Below are 19205 nucleotides of genomic sequence, written 5' to 3'. Positions count from 1 at the left end.
TCAAACATGTGCATCATCTAAAGTGATCAACAGACCATAAAATCCGTAAGGACAGAAAATATCCTGCTCTGAGCTGGCAGCTGATCCCTGTGGTTCCCCACCTGGGGAGTGTGGAGAAAGGACATTGGAAAGCCACAGATTGTCTGTGCCCTGCTGCTCAGCAACCTCCCCCTCGCAGCTTTACCTGCTGGCAGCTTGAAAATCACCACCCGAACCCAACCTGAGCTGGTAACCTGCACACAAAGCACACGAGGAAAGGATTTCTATCCTCTTTTCAAAAGACCAAAACGACACTGGAGCAGTTTGTCCAGAGAAGCTGTGGCCTCTCCATCCCTGGGAGTGTCCAAAACCAGGTTGGATGGGGCTTGGAGCAAGCTGGGATAGTGGAAGGTATCCCTGCCCATGGCAGGGGGTGGAATGAGGTGATCTTTAACATCCCTCCCAACCCAAACCATTCTGCGATTCTGCTCTATGATTCCACAACAAATAAACTGAGAATTAAATGCCAATCTGCCACATTTTAGAACAAAAATGGCATTGTGAGTTTGGCTGGGTGGCTCATTTTCTTGGGCAGAATACTGCTGTATCTATTATATTATTACAGCACAACTTCTATTTATCTAAGCCTCTTAAAATAAAATAGCAATAAAAATGCATTTAGCACAAAAGCTCCCTCGCTTTGAGCTATGACAAAAATGGCATAAAGAAATAAAATGTAATAATTGTCTCTCGGGCAACAGTCCAGAACGGACAACAGGCAAACTTTTACAGCAATTTTTGACTCTAAAGACTGGCTTTTACTCTTTCAAGAGGTGACAGAATAAAACACAGAAAGGGTTGGGTGGGAGAGGACCTTAAAGCTCATCTCATTCCAACCCCTGCCATGGGCAGGGAAAACTCCACACCCAAAGGAGCAGTTTCTTTCCACCTCCTGCCCCATCTTCAGCAAGAGAAGGGGGAGAAGGCAGAACATCCCAACATCAGTAATTCAGCGTAACAGGGCTCTGAACAGCCTGGTTTATTAATAGAACTCAGCTGACTTTCTCATGGGGAGATGATAATAACAATAATGATAATAATGATAATAGCAGGGTGGATTATTCAGTGTGAATAAGAGCTCCTGACAGGACAGGCCCATGCAGGGCTGAGGAGCAGCAGGACTCGAGGCACAGGTACAGCTCCAGGTGAACCTGCTGAGGGCCATGCTGGGCACAATCAGCCACAGGACTGAGCTCAGGCTAACAAGACATGAAGCAGTGCAGACACCTGCACTAAACCAGCAAGAGAGCGAGGCAGGAGCACCACAGATGGTTCCTTTGCTCGGAAAAAGAATGGAAAAGCAGAACTCGTGTCCTGTAAAAAAAACCATTCTTCTGCACAGGGACCAAATTCTGACCCAAGTCGTTTCCCCACGTGTATAAAAGTAGGATGAAAGGACCTTCTTCCGTCAAAAAGCTGTTTTCTCCAGCCACATAGCCATCCAAAATACATCACTGAAGAGATATTAAAAAATAATGATCACATGCAGGTATTTTATGTGACCTGCATTTCCCTCAATGTCAGGTTGTGAAAACAAGTCAGGATCATGCCCCAAAAGACTACTGTTGTTTGCACAAGCCAAAAGTGAGCTGGTATTTCATTGGTTCAGTAAAAAAAGATTTTATGAATAAGGAGCTGAGGCAATCTGGCAGCATCCCACATCCTTCAACTGACTCCAATCAAACTCCAGTTCAAAAGACAAATGAACAGGTAATATCTATCTGTGTAAATGGCCAGGCCATTAACCTTAACTCCATCAAAAGCCACAGGGAATAATCTGCACACCCTGCAGTGGCATCCTCTGTTTCAATGGAGCAGGACTGTCCAGCAGGATTCACTGGGGCATCCCAGGACAGCACAGAAATGCCAGAGGCTTCCCAAGATGTGAATCCCTTCTCTTGCTGAGATGTTCCAATACTGAAAATCGAGGTGTAACTAAAGATGCAGATGCAAATGTACTCAAAACGTGCAGTTAGGTGAGAACCAGGCACGAGTTCTGTCATCTCCTCACTGCACATGGCTAATGCACCACCCCCTTCCTCTGTAATGCAGGATGTTTGAATTTATCCTTTGCTATAAGGAACTGTCCTCCTGCCCACTGGTGGCACATCTTGAAGTGGATTGCAAAGATAAACAAGGTATTTACTAAAGCCTCCTTGATGTTTTACTTGAAGCTTGGAAGTTTTGGGATGGAGAACCTCACTTTCCTTCTACTGAAGGAAAAAAAATATTTTTATCTCCAACGTAACAGGGAGAGGAATGAGGGCAACACCACCACCTTGGGAAATGCTCCTTCATACCTTTTCTCACCCTTAAAATGAAACCAGCTTCAGATGATGGTGTTTTTATAACAAAAAAAAGTCTTTCTTGAACTATGTGTATTGAAACTCCCTAATTACAGAATTGTTAGACAATGACAAATGCTTGAGCAGTTCTGACTATTCCCAGGGTATCCCCAGGCAGGCAAACTGCTCTTTCTCGAGTCAAGAAATGTGAAAAAATAGGTGGTTTTCTGACTGCACAGGGAAAGATCAAAGCATCACCACCCACGGAGAGCAGCAGGTCAGCAAATCCCTGCTCTTCAGTGAGAGTCTCTCTCCAAGGGGAAGATCCCCAAGGATGGATGATTTTTTTAAACCACTGAAGCAATCACGACGTGGGGAATCGCTGCAGGTACCACAGAAAAATGTCATTTTGCAACAGCCCAGAAAACCAGATGAAGGAGAAGCTGCGTTTTCAGGCTGAAGGTGAAGCAAGGAGACTGGAGAAAAAGTGAAGACAAAATACTCCACTTGCTAATGAGCTCTCTTGCCTTGTGCGTGAACTCGTGCCAGACACAACTAAAGAAAATAAGTATTTTAAGTTGCAACAGATCAAAACAGATTATAGCATGAAATTTATTTCCAGGATAGGGAATATCCCTGTCATCTGTAAAAACACATATGGTAACGTTGAGGGGGTTTTGGCTTTTTTTAACGCAAGGTGTGAATTTCCCTGTAAAACCACACTTGCACTCCAAGGATTGATTTACTGTCCCCTTCCTGCCTTTCAACAGTCCCTCCCTACGCAGAGCTTGTGAACATGCTGAGAGCACAGACTTCGCTGACAAGACATTGCTTTTCACAGGCCAATGATTTTTGTTTCACTGCAAACACATTTACCTGCCAAAGGCCAAGTTCTCAGTTGGCATAAATCAGCACAGCTCCTCGCTCAGCCACCTAATTCCACTTGCAGGCTTTATTTAAGGTTCAATAATGACTCCACAGATGCCTCTCTCTCCCTGCACACGGGAGCTAAAGGGAACAATTACCTCCAGGAGTTCATCCCCGATGTGCATCCGTCCGTCCCGTCCCGCGGGGCCATCGGGATTGATCCCAACCACGAAGATGCTCATCCGGGAGCGGTCCTTGTTGCCAGCCAGGCTGAGCCCCAGCCCATTCTTGTCTTTCTCGAGCTCAATAATGTGCAACTCTCCCGGGAGATCTGCATATCTCTGCCTGATTTTTTCTGGGAAGGTCAAACATAAAGGGAGTTAGAACATAAAGTGAGTTACACGCAGATGTTCAGCAACACACACAAATATGCCAGAAATTTATGGCTTCTCAGCAAATAGTGTTTTTAACAGAGGTCTTTTCAGCACAGGCTCTAAAATACCATTTGCTCTGCGTGTATCAGTCACACAGCAAAATGCAGCATCAGCTGCAAATACTATTCACATTAAACCCACACTATTTTAATTATTTGTACAACAGCCTGGTTCCAAACCAAAACTTTTCTGCAAGGAGGGTAAACAAGGAAATTCCAGAGGCACCTTTACCTTACAAAACCTATCAAATTCAGGAAACTCTCGTAAAGTTCGAGCTGGTTAATTAACCACTGCGGGGAAACCGAAGCACTTAATGGCTCAAACATTACTGCAAGCTCACATCTCAAGGTAAAACCTTCTGCTTCTTCCTGGTGACTCAGGAATCTTCTCAGCACGCTCTGCTTAACTCGACGGGCTGATTACGCAGAGCAGATGTCAGTGACAATGGAGATGAGTGATTGCATTTCTAAATGCAGCCTCACCAGACATTAAGGTAGTTATTTGTCTTTCATCTGCATTTCAAGCATTCCTGTGACAGAGCTCGATATATTTACAAAGTTATTCGGAGCACACGGCGTGGCTGTGGATGCTGACAGGTTAATCTGAATGTCCTTTCACCGCTGGCATGTAAACATCTATCACCATTGCTGGGTTGGGCAGTTCTTTCCCGTCTGCTTTCCCTTTACGGATTTTAAAGGCAGTTTAAACCACCACCTGCACCCTTCAGCTGGGCCACACATTTGAAAGAGCAAGTAAAAGTATATCCCTGTGGCTGGGTGTCACCTTTAGCACAGAGCCCAAGGTGAAAGAAACTGCTGCATTATGCATTAAAAGGAGAAATAAGGGATATTATATGTACAACCATATCCCTGAGTCAGCAGCAGGAGCTAGATCAATATTAGCTACTACCACTCTCCTGGGGAAGCAAATTTTAGCGGTATGATTTAACTGCGGTAGTGAATGTTCCCATGACAACGAGAAAGAGGGAAAAGAGCTGGGGAAGGTGAGAGGGAGGCAACTAAAAGTGAATAAAAACTGCTGAGAAGAAAGAAGATGGGGCAGAGATGTTCCTTCCACAGCTCCTGTGCTGCCAGGGTGATTTAGCTGAACGTGGGACATTCCCAGTGGCTCTTCTCGCCAAGGGTCCTTCCTGAGTAATTGCTCCAGCTGCAGCAGCCCCTTGTGCCTTGGCAGAGCCCACTGGGACATGGAGAGCAGCTTCCCATCTCCAGCCCCAGGTGCACCCAAGAGAATTACCCACACTGAGAGCAACACAGGCACCAACCAGCTCTCCCCTCACTGTATTTACGGGCTGCCATTTTCCTGCCATGCTCAAAATCCCCAGTGCCTGAGCCAAAAATCCCAGGGGGCGTACAGTAAGGGTGGGATGTTATCCCTGGAAAGCTGCTGAAGCCCTACAGAGGTCTGCAGAGAATATCACCAAAAAAAAAAAAAATAAAAAAAAAATAAAAAAAATTTAGAAAACTCGCTTGTTACTATCAATTATATGGCCCAAAAAATTCATGTAACTTCATTAAATGGAAATCCATGTAGCTGCATGGTTCTTTAATGTATTTCTTAACTAATGGAGTCAACATGTAATTAGAGGTGTGGTTTGCTACATGGATTTGGAAACTGTTTTTCTCTTCTTAATAACAAACCAGCAAGACAGGAAGGGTCTCAAAAATGGTGTTTCTGAAAGCAAAGGAGATACAGGCACACAGAGCCACACCTGGTTTATTCACAGCACCGAGGTTTAACTTCTTTGCCCATGAAGCCAAGACAAGACCTGAAGAGCTCTAAGACATTTGCTGCCCACCACAATTAGACAAATAACTCATTACAGCACAGCAAGGAGCAGCAGTACACCCCAGAACGGGGCACCAGCAGAAAAGGATTTTTCTTGCTGATTGCATTTTTGTGGCTAAAACTAAGAATTGGCGCCGGAGGGCTGCTGTCGATCACTCTCTGCCACAGTTCCCTCCACTGTTTGTTGTACACGGGTAACACACCTCACTTCTGTTAGCCAGGAGCAAGGAACATGTCTGAAGCGTAATTTTAACAACTCACAGCCGGGTGCACAGACAGGAGCTGAAGGAGCAAGGAACACACATGCTTAAATGCAGTGCAGATGAAGCTGCACATCTTCAGAGACTGCCTCAAAACTCATTTCTGGCTTGTCAGTAAAAACCACTTGAAATTCCCCAGCATGAGCAGCCCTGTGACACTGCAAACACATTGCTCCAGCCTCTGCCTGCAGACAAAGTGCCTCCTCCGAGACGGACAGTAAGTCTGTAATTCCACCGTGTTTCCTCCCCAAAATGAGTTTGCTCACATGGGAGAAATGTTGGCAGTTCCGAAGTACATGTATATTCCTTTCTGAGCTGGGCTGAAACTGAAAGTGAGCTTTAATCCTCCAAAAATCAGTCGTTTGGGCAATTGCCCCACTAAAGTTCCTGGTCTGCCTGCGTTGGGCCAGGGCTGGAAACCTGCTGAGTTGAATCCCAGCTCCGTGCTCCAGCTGTGCCAAAATCCCCCACTGTGGGAACAAATCTTTGGGTAAAGAAAAAATTTATCTGGGCAAAAAGCACAGACCAACTCCAGGGTTGGTCACTTTATTTGTTAAGGGGTTGGGTTGTTTTCTTTGGGGTTTTTTTTAAGCGCCTTCCCTGTTGTGCCATTTGCTGGAAAAAATCCTTACAACAGAAGGAAGCCTCCGTGTGGACTAAGCCCTTGTTCCTAAATGATCACATTCATTTCCAAGCAACTGCTCCGTGGTTTGAAATGGCTGAGGTGACTAAGAGGTAAAACAGAGGGAGAGCAAGGAGGGAGGCACGAGGATGCTCCGTGCCAGCCCCATTTCCATCCTGGCAGGAGGCACTGCTATCCTGGAGAAGGGACAAGCAGAGACACCCCTGCTTTTAAAATCAACCCTCCCTCAGCACAGGCTGCCTTCTCCCTGGCCAACAGAAGGTTCTGGCTCTCCCCAGTCCCACCTCCTGCAGTTCAGCCCTTGGAAGGGCTGTCCTGGCCAGGCAATAAATGACAACAAATTCCCAGCGGTGTTGCCTTACTCATCCAATCTGCATACAAATATCCTCTGGGCATCCAGCTGACTTCCTACAGTTCTGTCATGGTAGTCTCAGTTTGCCTCTTAATAAGAATCTCACAAGATTGTTTTAAACAAGTATTTACTGTTTAAACAAACGTGCATCTAAGGCATCTCCTTTTTAATGCCTTTTTCAGCTGCTTTTTCTCCCCTCCAGCTGGTATCAGTTTCCAGCTCTCTGCCTAGGGTTGGGGAGCCAGTTAGCATCTGCTTTTGCAAAGAATTCCATTATCTGCCTTCATTACCAGATACTTTACACGAGGCAATTGTAATTCTGTTGTTGCTGCATTACACATGGGACGGCGGCATCTCCTGTTTTGGCACTACACGGGGCTGTTTCCACATTCGGTGACAATATGCCTATCACAACTTCTGCAAACACATCTCACCAGCTAATACTGCGGCCAGCTTCTCTTAAAAATACCATACAGATGTAACACGAACCAAAAGCATGAGTAAACGCTTTAGTGATCACTCCAGCAAGAATATTTCCCAGTTATATTAGCAGACAATTACATTTCAAAGAGAAACCCTGGAAATGGAAGACAACTGCTCTCAAACAATATACTATTATGCTGCTGCATGTGTTTCTCTGCCTCAGCCACTATTCCTATTATATTAAACAGAGAGATAAAAGAAATAAATGGGGACAATATGGTCAGGATATTGGAGTTTGCATGATCTAGTATTGCAACAAATACACAATTTATGTGCAACAGCAAAACCAGACACCAGTTCTCAGGAAGGCAAGAGGCTCTTTAAATGACAGATATATAAAGGACTTGCAAAGGGCTGAGGAGCCTTTTTCCCAAGCCTGCTGAAATCTCCAGTTAAATGAGCTGAAAGGGAAGAGGTGTTGCTTTGGAAAATGGTGCCTCTGCGTGATGCAAATGAGAGTCCATCTAGAACAGGTAAAAAGAGGAAAGACAAAGCTCTGGATGACTCAGCGAGGTGATTTGGTTTAGTACCAAATGCTCAATATTAAAAATGTCAAGGCAAAACATAAAGAAAAGGGGAAAAAAACCACAAAGAGAGACAACAGCTGATATTTGTATACAGAAGGTGATGCTGAGGATTTTACATCCCTCTTGTGTTGCCTCAAGATCTCTATTAGCAGCATATGCTGGCTTTTGGAGATCTCATTTATCAGCCTGTGCTCGTTCTAATGTGTTTATCTCCCATTTTTATCCCACAGCACAAAACCTGGTTACAGTCCTGGCCCTTCCCAGCACAGCTCAGGCAGCAGTGCTGCAGCACCACGGCCACTGCTGTCACTGGGTAATGACAGACATCAGAATGCAGGCAGCATCCACTGCACAGAGCCACCCTTGCATATCAAGCAACCAATTCCCTTCTTGATTTCACTACAAACATTAAAAAAAATTAATGTAGGAAGTCCCTTGAAAGCTAACCCTAGAGCTGTGAGGGCAGCACATCTAGTTTACTGATTACAACTTACAAGAACCTAAACAAGCATATTGAAGGGACCATAATTGAACAAATGGGGCTTAGAATTCTCCCACTACTAATAATATAATAAGCTTATTGTTTTAATCTTCCCACTAGCCCTCTATTCAGCTCCAAGGAGGCAGACAGTTCTTCAAACCTTATCTCAAAAGCGATGCACTCCTCTGTTTTCATGAGCTTTAAACTGAAAAATAGAGAGAATTTCTGTAATGCTTTCTTAAATTCCATTAAATCAGTGCAACTCTTCTCTCAGTGATCAGCAAGCATGAGAAAAATAGGGCAGTTATATTGAAAAATCTAAATGGAAGAGCCAGAGACCCTGTTCTGAGCAGTCCCCCTCCCACAGGTGATGACAGAGGACACATCTTCTAAGTGCTGTTACCTCCAAACCCGGGGGCAGAGAGAGTTCCCCACCCGATCCAGAGACTCAGCATCCCCTACAATCTCCCTTTGACATCCCTCTGGCAACACTTTGCTTCATGTGCACCGTTTGGAAACCATTTACCAAACCTGAAGTGACGATTTGCAGAGAAAAACAAAACTCAGCATTCCTATTTTCCCTTTGGCAGACTTCGGCTGATTCTCCCATTTAAGAAAAAGAGCTCCATGGCCCCTTCTTCCCCAAAATACCGTCAGCCAAAACACTCTAACATTACTTTTAATTCCATGAGAGAGAGAGCACGCACCAGGTGCCACAAACAGCTCAGGTGTGGGCTACACACCCTCACAAACACAACTCACCTGACCTCAAGTGAAAAGCTGGCATTAAACTCTCCTGAAACAGTATTTTTACCCTAACCTGAAGATTCCTTCTTTTCCTCTTGTTTTGTGTGAAGGATTTTGGCTTTCATCTGGGATCTCCAAGTTTCTTCTCATTGCTCCCTCCAGCTCAGGCTCCAATTCCATTTTCCTCCTCTCATTCTCAGCTCACAAGAGAAAACTTTCCTTCTCTCCCAAGGCTCTCCTTAAATCCCACTTGTCCCTCGCATCACTTTTTACAGCGGAAGGTGGAAATTTCTGCTGGTGCTTGTTAACTCATCCAGGAAGAAGGGGATAATGAGAATCTCCACAATCCGCTTCAAGTACCATTTCAGTTTGAGCAGGTGGCATTTAGAAACTGTTACCATTAATTACCTCTTCCTATAATCAAGGAACCATCACACCCCCAAAGACAACAGCAGAGAGAAAAGTGGCTGAAAACCAGGTTTTGTGGTCCATAACCAATGCTTGCACCATCTCACACCAACATTTTGCACAAATGGAGCTTTTGCCAACGATTTTTTTCCTTATTCAGGCCCAAGGCTTCATTCTAAGGCTGCACTGCCATTACACAACATTTAAATCCTCTGAGGAAGAGATGTTGTATGTTTTTTTTAATTAGATGAGAAGGCCACGATGAGTCTGTTCATGCCCATGTTTATCCGGGATCTTGTAAAAGGAGATTTAGTGAAAGTGTGGTTAAGTACATCATCCTGATGTTAACAACTGGTGATTATAAGGGAATCTGCCTTCCCCTGCACACAATCCTTCCACTCATTTGCCTTTCAAATGATGCATTAACCCCCGTGAAAGCACTTGGGTTTCCTCAGAAGTGACCTCCTCTGGGTGCTGTGATGTGGCAATCAGTGACTCACTGGAGCTGAGCTGCCAGTGCCCCTGCTCCAGCCGATCCGCCCGCAGTCCTGCAGGCTTTGGAGGAAAGCACTGGCAAACGGGGTGTTTCCTCCAGATAGGAGACACGCTGCTGGAGCATCACACTGCCACTGCTTGATTAAACACAATCAAATAGCAACAAAGACTTTTTTTGCCTTTTGATAAAATCCTCTATGAGGATACAAATGGTAATGTGTAAAAATATATCACATCGTGGTTATGCCTAGGCCACAGAATGCCAGACTGAAGGCATTTTGGAGTAGTTAAATCCTTAAAATGTGAGGTAGGCTCCAATGACAGCTGCCATAGACCCCGTTTTAAGAGAAAAATCCCATGAAAACACTCTGCTGTAAATATCCCTCCAAAAATATGCATTTTGTGGCACTATGCAGCTGAAGTCACCCAAGGCCAACACCCTGCACTCTTGCAGCCTGGGAGCATCCTGGCGATAAGGCTCAGTTATCTCTGCTGCACCTCCCCGAGGAAAACAGCCGTGCTCCTCCCTCACACAGCTCTCCGGGAAGCCTGGGTGTGTGAACAGGGCAGGAACATTAGGGAACACTGCAAAGTCCCAAGGAAATTCCAGCTGTCCTCTGGCACAGCATCAGGGATCCGTAAGGATGCACCAGCACCAGATTCCCAGATGTCGCGACAGACGATGCTTTAACGACCCCTTTTACAACTCAGTTTGAAAAACACCTCCCAGCTGGGACAGAAATTTCTTTCCCAACCTACTCTCACAGAATCACAGGACTTCAGGAGGTGGGAGGGACCCACAAGGGTCATCCAAGTCCAGCTCCTGGTAGGAGCAGGTTTTCTGGCTTGCTCCTGCTCACTTGGCTCTGGTAGGATCTGTGATCCGTTCCCTACGTTTGGATTTGAAAGCTGCTCGTTCATTTGATGTGTTTGAATCTTGGGAATTCTAATCCATTGCTTCCCCACTTGGTCTCAATGCAAACAAATGAATATTGTGAACATTTATATTCTTCCTCCCCTGACAGTAATAGTGTCAGCTGATCCTGACAGTGCTTCATCTTTAATAATGATGTTCCCACAGCGACTGGCACAGCCATTATCTTGGAATCTTTCTGCACGGAGTCTAATTAAAGAGAACCTTGTCAGAAACTGAGAGTTTGTTACCTAATGAAGACTTTTAGGGGCCCAATGATAAGTAACTGCAAGAGGCAGCACAGACAACACCTCTCAGAAGTCGAGGTGATGAGACATTTCTCACTTAGTGATTCATTTAATTCAATAACTTTAAGAACCTGCAGTGAGAGCCTGAACCTCCTCCATCTAGAGTGGGACTAGAGAAAATAGAAAGGCTTTTTGGATTTAATAATAAAGACTTTTTGAGCAGCAAACACAGCCTGTATTGATGAGTCCAAAGACCTACAAAACATTTTTCAAGGAAGATCTCCAGGGGAACTGCCACCCCTTGTGAAATGTAGGAAAAACACTCAAACAATGTAAAACTTCACATAAAATCAGAACAGTTGCACTCACAAGCCATAAAAATAAAAAAAGACCAGGGAGCTGGTTGTGGAAGAGCAGGTGAAGGGAGGAAATGACACTGGGCACTGGGATAAGAGGTGATGGAGACTCCCAACCCACTCCTTGCCACGGCAGCACAGCTCTGTGACACAACAGAGCCACGTCACAGTGACTTGACAATGACTAAATTAAACTTTAGGATTAAAAACCCCCACCATGGAAGTCTTAAGTATGCTGGCACAGCAGTTTTTAAATAGGCTGTGATGGTGATTAAACAGATTAAAGCTGGATGAGTCACTGGGACTGTAAAGCCCAGGGAAATGCCCAAAGAGCTGGGCTGGGAATTACAACGAGAGCCTTAACAGCAAGAAGCCCCACAGAAGATTGATCATGATCAGCTACTTCAGCTGTGAATTAATTCAATGGCAATCTTAATGATAAATTTTAATGTTCTTTACTATTTTTAGGTTTTAGTTGTTTTGCTAAAGATTGATTGTAACTGTCAAGCTAGTTACTACAAAAATAGATTTATCTGCACCAAAATATTGTATTAACGTTGCACGTTCCTTTTTTAGGCCAACTATGGGGATCTAAGTATTGTAAGTATATATATAAAGGTATATAAACATTTAAGGAAATATAAAATCTATGATACATCTGTCAAAATGCTTGAGATTAATCATGTCAGATATTGTGAACAACTTTCCTTCTATACTTTATATTTTTCCTAACAACATACACTGTTTGCATTTGGACAGAAATGAGAATGTAATTGAAATACAAACAACAGCTTTGTCATAAAAATGCTGCACACAAACATGCCAATTATGATTAATACAAGAAAAAATGTCTGTACTGCCATGTTTTCCTTTAAAACTGGGATATTTAACAGAAGCATTGTTATTCTCCTGGCAGATAATGGCAGCTCTGTGGTGATCAAACCTGGTTTTAAATGGTCTAATTTCCACTTTGCCAAGGGTTCCCTCTTGTCTGTCTCTGGGTTTCACACACAGCTCGTTGTGTAGTGACCTCAGAGGAGGCTCTGCCACCACACCATGGCCACAAACACTTCCACAATTCTCCAGGTGACAACTCTCAGCTTCACACTCCCAGCTTTTATTCGCAGGCTAGCAAAGAAAAATATCCTCTCTCAGCCCCTAACAAGTTGCTCAGGTTTGATAAGCTGTTTTCATTCCCACTGAAGGAGTTGTGGAGAGAAAAGGTCTTTGTTTCAGGCTGCTGAGGAAAAAGGCAAAAGCTGGATTTTTACTACGGTCAGTGCTGGGTCCAGATTCCTCTCAATCCTCTGGGTGCCCACATACTTTAAATGAAAAAAGCTATTCAGGAAAATTAAGCTAATGGCTTAGAGTATGCTCAGATCTTTATGCAGATTGCCTTTTAAAACTTCCAATGCATGTTAAGAGCAGAAAATGTTTGATTTAAACGAACTGCAAAGCCAATTTAAATTAAAAAGCAGCTAAATATTTAAAAAGCTACATATCTAGCTTTTAGAGGACATGAGGTACAGCGAGTTCACTTATGGAAAAGTCCTGCCCAACCCCACAGTGCTGTTTAGATGGTTTATCTCCTCATTTTCTTTAAATTTAGGCAGCTATCAGTATTTTGTTAGGTTCATACCTGCTTTGTCTTCCATCAAACTGATTACAGCTCTTCAAACATTTACAGACTACCTGATGACTTCTGAGCTTTGAGCTATCAAACTGTACTTGAGTCATCAGGCTTTGTTTAGGTACAAACCTGAGCTTCCCAATGTCACCGCCTGCCTTTGATTGCTGAGGTAAAATGAAAAATGAGTGAAAAATGACTGCGACACCTGGCACTGCTGCAGATTTCTGTGCCTTGGAACGAAACAAATACACACCTGCAATTCCACTCTGAAGCCCCTTCTGTTCATAAACACACAATAATCATTCTTTTACTTTGTATTTCCGTTATCTTCAGCTATGATGTCCTAATTTACGGTGTCTAATGTGTTAATCACAGCCCAGCACTCTGATTTGAGATCATGTTTTAGCCCAGGAGAAGTCCCAGGAGAAGTGGAGATGAAGGAGAAGGTCCTTCCTCCCTCCTCTGTCAAAGTCAGCTCTCATGCCAGACTCCTGCAAATCCATTCCTCCTCCCTGGAGGAGGAGGTTTTCAGCAGAACATTAGAGAGGATGACAAAGTGAACACCTCTCATGTAAATACACTAAAATACAAACTTCCAGGCTGAAAACACACTGCTGAGCTATGGCTGTTATTCCAAAAGAGAAAGGCACCAACAAAATAAAGAATTCACTAAAAGGTCTCTTCTTAAAATGAGACAGCAAGAGTTTTAAGAAGAATGTTCAATTGTCCTATGTGATATAAATTGAAAATAAGTGGGCACCCAGTGCTAATGAGAACACAGATCTTTCCCTAGCACTGCAAGTGGCAGTCAAGAAGCAGCTCCTGCATTTACAGCTGCCAAATTCCTCTTCCATCAGGTGAGGCAGGGGAACCTGGACAGAGGAACGGATAACAATTCCTCTCCACACAAATCCCCCACTGAATAATCCTGTGAAATCATAAAGCAGTTGCACACTCTCCCCAAATAAACCATACATCTTATTTAACCAGCTGTCTTGAGAGCCTGTTGGAGAAGTTAATCAGGTTTGTGCTGCACTTATGACATCATAACACTTGACAGATTTGATTAAATAAAACAATATTTTGTATTAGAAATTCTATTCCGATTATTTTTTAGCTCTCCAAAGGATGCAGCCTGGCAGATCTGTTTTCTCTTCCACAAAAGAGTAAAATAAAAGTGCCAGGGTCAGGCACCTTTCCTTCAAATAGGAGGTGCTAAGCAAGGCATTCATTTTTCTGCAGGAAAAAAACTGTATCACAAAGAAGTGAACAGAGTGTCTGAAGAGATGATTTTTTTTTTTTTTTTTTTAGTACCAAAATATGTTATTAGACAACAGATAGCTTCTCTTCTAATGTATTTAATGAAATAAAGATATTAATGCATTAAGCTTTGGGCATTTCTGAAATGAACACAATTATAATCAGGAAATTGATGATATATGTGAGCAGAGACTTGCAATACGTCAAGCACTCTCTCTTTTTCCTTCTGGCAAAAGAAATCCATCTCCAAGGATTAATCCAGGAGGAAGAGCTAAATGGATAAACTTTACTATATTAAATAGACTCACTTTTTCCACTCTGACTGGAGGAGGAAATCAACTAAGAGAAAGTTAAAAAATAAACGCCTGAGGGGAAAAATAAGAGTGGGGTATGGTAATTTTTACTGTAATTCTTTTGGCTTGATATTCAATTGATTCTTTTTTCCCCTCTCATGGAATTTAGCCTTCAAATCAGATGATTCAGATGCATCCACAACGTACTCTCCAGTAATAAACACTGTCTTTTGGGTAAGCTGGAACTCCATGGATCCTGCTTTCTATTTTATTTTATTTTAAAATTTACATGGCTATCTGACCTCTGGGAACTGTGGCGTGGAGCTCCACAAGTCTCAAGATGCTTTGTGTCTCTTACGACAGATGGCCAAGCAAGACATCCAACAGATGGCAACCAACCAAAGAGATGCCAGGTCTTCCCAACTGCAGTCCAGGGGTCATGCTCCAGTGTTTATTAATTATATTTTAGTCTCTTAATAGAAATTAAGCTTAGTTCTAATAGGGTAGCTAATTTTATTCTGTTTTCCTACAGGAACTCAGCACATGCAACCATCCCCCGTGCAATCCAAGCTCCTGGCCCCAAATCTCTGGACTGGCAGCAAATCTCATGGTGGACCAGGGGTCTCCAAGGTGCTATAAAAAGTTCATGAAAATAGGCAGGAGAGAAACCTGATAAATACCCTGACTGGGGGAAAGGCTTGGGTGTGAGCTCACACTTTATTAAAGTCAGCGAATTCTCTCGAGGGAAGGCCTCAGGAAGGCTCCAGCCACAGGAAAAGCTTAAAGCAGAGCTCACACCTTCCTTGACACCCAAGCCAGGCGAAGGGGAGACACTGTTCTGTAGGAATCCAGGTTCATTAGCTGCAGCCCTCACAGCACCACTCATTAAAGCCCTCACAACTCTGCACTGGAGCCCTGGCTGGAGGCTCCCAGCCACTGCCTCTGCCCTGCCTCACCTCGGTGCTCCGGAATCGTGGAATCAGCTGAGAAGGCAGAGGGGCAGGACTGCCAACACCAGGCAGCCCAGGGACAGGCAGGAGGGGCTGGGGCAGCTGTCCCAGCTGGCTGCTGCACAGCCCCATCCAGGGATGCCGGAGGGTGATCCCGAGGATGCTCCAATGCCAGGAGCCATCCCCATCCCCGTGTCCCTGTGCAAGGCCTGCCCATCCCCATCCCACAACATCCCTCCTGCACACACAAGGAACAGCCACATTCTTCTGGCCCCAAAAGGCTTCGCTGAGCTCCCCATTCCTCACAAAATCCCTTCCCACCTCTTTCCTGGCCGTCGCTCACAAGCTGCTCGTGCTCATCCTTGCATAGAGCTCTCCTTACCCCCTCATCCATCACATCCCTGTCTCATCCCATTTTTTCCCCTTCCACTCTTCTCCCAGCCCTTCAGAGATACCTCAGTAGGCACCATGCTGGCAGGCTGGTCCCTCAGTGACTTTCTGCCCTTGAAAAACAGTATTTAAAAAATCCCATCTTCTATACAAACAATACTTTAAAAATCACATCATCCGTACTTCTAACAAATCAATCCTGAAATGAACTCTTGCTGTAAAATTACAGCATTGTCTATTTAAATCCATTAATGATGCACAACAAAGTGATACTGTATTAATCCCTAAATAACCTGTTTTATCCTTAAAAGAATAGCAAGTTACAAAATGGATGGAGGAAATTACAGCCAAACCTTATGGGTTTAAACTGGATTTTTTTTGCCAAACACCTGGAAAAAAATAGTTTCTGGTCCAGAACCTTGCATTAAGATTTACAGTTCAGTGCAGGAAAATGACAAAATCTGAAGGTCCAGGTTGCAGGTGAGCCTGGCACAGGGAGCAAGAGGCCCAGCACCAAGGGAATCTCATCCTTTCTCCTTCCTCTGCACCACGGAACAGTCACAGCTCTGCCAGATGGATTCCAGGACCATCACACACTGTAGTGATACAGGATATACACCTTTTGGCATACAGGGAGTGCTCTTTCCTCCCAGAGCACCTGGAGGGATGGAGGCTCAGTAGCACAAGGCCTCTAAAAGCCATTTGGGAGGTGCAACCCCTCTCTGCTCTCACAGCACAGTGTTAAGAGCCGAAACTTAGCTCCATGTGCAAGTGCACACACGAGAAAATGCCTTGTGCCTTCCCACCCTCTGGCTTTTCCTTCCAAATCCCTCCCAATTTAGGTACATGGTTCATCACTAAGTAACAGCACATTACAAGTATGTGTGCACAAGAAAGGCACAAGAATTAATTTCTGGGCATAGGGCAGCGATTTGGGATACACATCATAAAGTCACCCCAAGACATTATGGGAACTTATCTTATCTTGTAATCTTCCCAGGACCATCACACCACGAAAATGATGATTTCCCACCTCACCTTAAGGAGTGGGAAGTCTGTACTTCTCTAGAGAAACAAGAGTTCAGGATACTGTACAAGCATAACATTTACAGGTTAAAAAACCTGCTTAGGCTTACCATTCTGAAACTGCAGAAAAAGCACACTGGAGTTTATAAATCTATGATAACTAACATGCTTGTTTTTCAGTTAAAAGGATGCAGAACCCTTCTGAAACTACCTAATGCACTGAAACAAAACAAAATCCCCACTGTTAAAAGCACTTAGTACCTACAAAACAATCATAAAGGATCTGGCAAAGTCATGGTTTACCACTCCCAGCTTCAGACGTTTGTAATTCACCTGCAGCTCTGTCCCCTGGCAGTAGAACACTCATCACCTGGGCAGGAGGTCTCAAGTTCAGCTGGCTCAGCTGCAGCTGCTGGGACGGCTCCTGGCTCTGTGCTGGCCTGTCTGCACAAAGAAATGCAGAGGAGCAGGGTCCTCCCCCACTCTTGTCCTTCCCCCAGACCACGACCACAAACAGTCCCCTCACGGGTCCCGTGCTCCTGCCGAACCTCCTGACTCAGGAACCCCATTGCTCCACTCACTTCCCTTCCCCCTCAATATGAACTCTGCCCTTGGATCTTGAATTCCAGCTGTGGATGCTGACAGCAGGTGGAGGGCAGGGCAAGGACAGGGCTGGCAGCTCACAGCACCAGAAGCCCCTGGTCAGTGGTACCTGATGTGCCATCTAGATGCTGGAAATCCTTTCCCATTCCTCAGGTGGCCTGGATTAAGGGGTGTCTCGAGGGAGGTACTCACCCCATGCCTCTGGGGAGCAGAGCCCCATCCCTTCCAGCCACAGCACTTTTTATAGCCAGAGCAGCAGAAATTTGCTGTTTCCTTGATAACAAAATCATGGAGTGGTTTGGGTTGGAAGAGACCTTAAAGCTCATCTCATTCCTGCCATGGGCAGGGACACCTTCCACTATCCCAGGTTGCCCCAAGCCCCATCCAACCTGGCCTCGGACACTTCCACTTGGATGGGGCAGCCACAGCTTCTCTGGCAACCTCAGATTACAACATTTCCTCTAATAACTTTTTGGGGAAGCACAGAGAGAAGCACAAGCCACGATCTCCAAGCACTGATGAAGAAAACAGACATGCACATCATCACACTGATTAGAAAGGGCTCATTATTACTTCTGGGGCAGCAGAAAGAACCACCTGCCCTCCAGCCAGCTGCCACATCTCCTCTAAAGCCAATATGGCAAAAGTGTTCTGAATTTGGTGATAAAAAATGTTCCTCTGATGCAGACAGCCCACACACACACACAGAAGTATATCTGCATATAGATTTCCTTCCTAATGTCTTTAGCTTGCAATCAGTTTTCAATACACACGTGGCCACTACAAGGCATAAAGCAAATTTTCCCTGGTCTGTCACAGTGTGCTGTAGCCAGCAGACCTAGAGCTAAATACTCTGGATTGCTTTTTCAATGCCACCTACCCCGATAAAGAGCAATTACACACCTGCTCAAACTGGTGAGCGGCCCCTAAACCATGACAGGGAATAAGGGAGAATCAAGCCTTCAGACTGAGAAGCAAAAAATAACTTCAACTTCCTCCTGACAGTTCAAGAAGTGATTCTGGACAGATGTCTCAAATGCTGCAATACTGTGGAAAACTAGGTAACGTCTGTAAAGGATAAAATTATTGTCATTTAACATTTTTTATAATTCCCTTCTGTTAGAGCCTTACTTCCAGTACATATTGGGAGCAGCTACTGCTTAAACCGAGCAGACCATTTTGGAACAGAGCTATTATGCAAATAATCTGCTGTGTATTCTAACTGGAAGCAATGCTGTGCTAGTCTGGGCAAGACATGAGGCACTGTGGAGTTTTCTTTTTAATTTTTTTTTCTCGGTGCATTGGAGCAACATCATTTACGATGGTAATGACAAAAGGTATCTTCCCATCTAAAAACCAGGTTATTAGTCAAGAATATAAACACATAACCACCTTTTACGAGCTAGTGTCTGCCTTTCATTTGTCTATTTAAATATTTACATCCTTTTAACATGTTTTTGGTTGCAAGTCATTGCAGTGATATTAAGAGTGCTTGGGTGAGAGCAATATAAAGACCTACTTGGATCATTGTCTCTTAGCAAGTTTGTACCTGTGTTTACAGATTTATACCACAGACATTATCTTCTTTCTGAAATTACTTATCTGTAACACCGGAGCGAGATCAAAGATCCCAAACAACATCAGCCACCTGCACCAAGCCCCAGACAATGTAATAACCTTATAACATCAAATCAGTGTATTTCATG

General features: G+C 44.2%; 1 protein-coding gene across 4 annotated transcripts in view; it reads right to left on the bottom strand.

Annotated features, from left to right (window-relative positions):
- PATJ (PATJ crumbs cell polarity complex component) overlaps nucleotides 1-19205 on the bottom strand; it is a 140715-nt gene that overhangs the window by 51927 nt on the left and 69583 nt on the right. For all 4 annotated transcript variants that reach the window (XM_048312764.1, XM_048312761.1, XM_048312763.1 and 1 more), the window contains exon 27: nucleotides 3350-3546. In XM_048312764.1, the coding sequence (XP_048168721.1) occupies nucleotides 3350-3546 (197 nt within the window). The remainder of the gene's footprint in view (nucleotides 1-3349; nucleotides 3547-19205) is intronic.

The sequence above is a fragment of the Corvus hawaiiensis genome, chromosome 9 (genome assembly GCF_020740725.1).
Source record: "Corvus hawaiiensis isolate bCorHaw1 chromosome 9, bCorHaw1.pri.cur, whole genome shotgun sequence".
NCBI lineage: Eukaryota > Metazoa > Chordata > Aves > Passeriformes > Corvidae > Corvus > Corvus hawaiiensis.
This window is presented reverse-complemented; position numbering and strand designations above follow the sequence as displayed.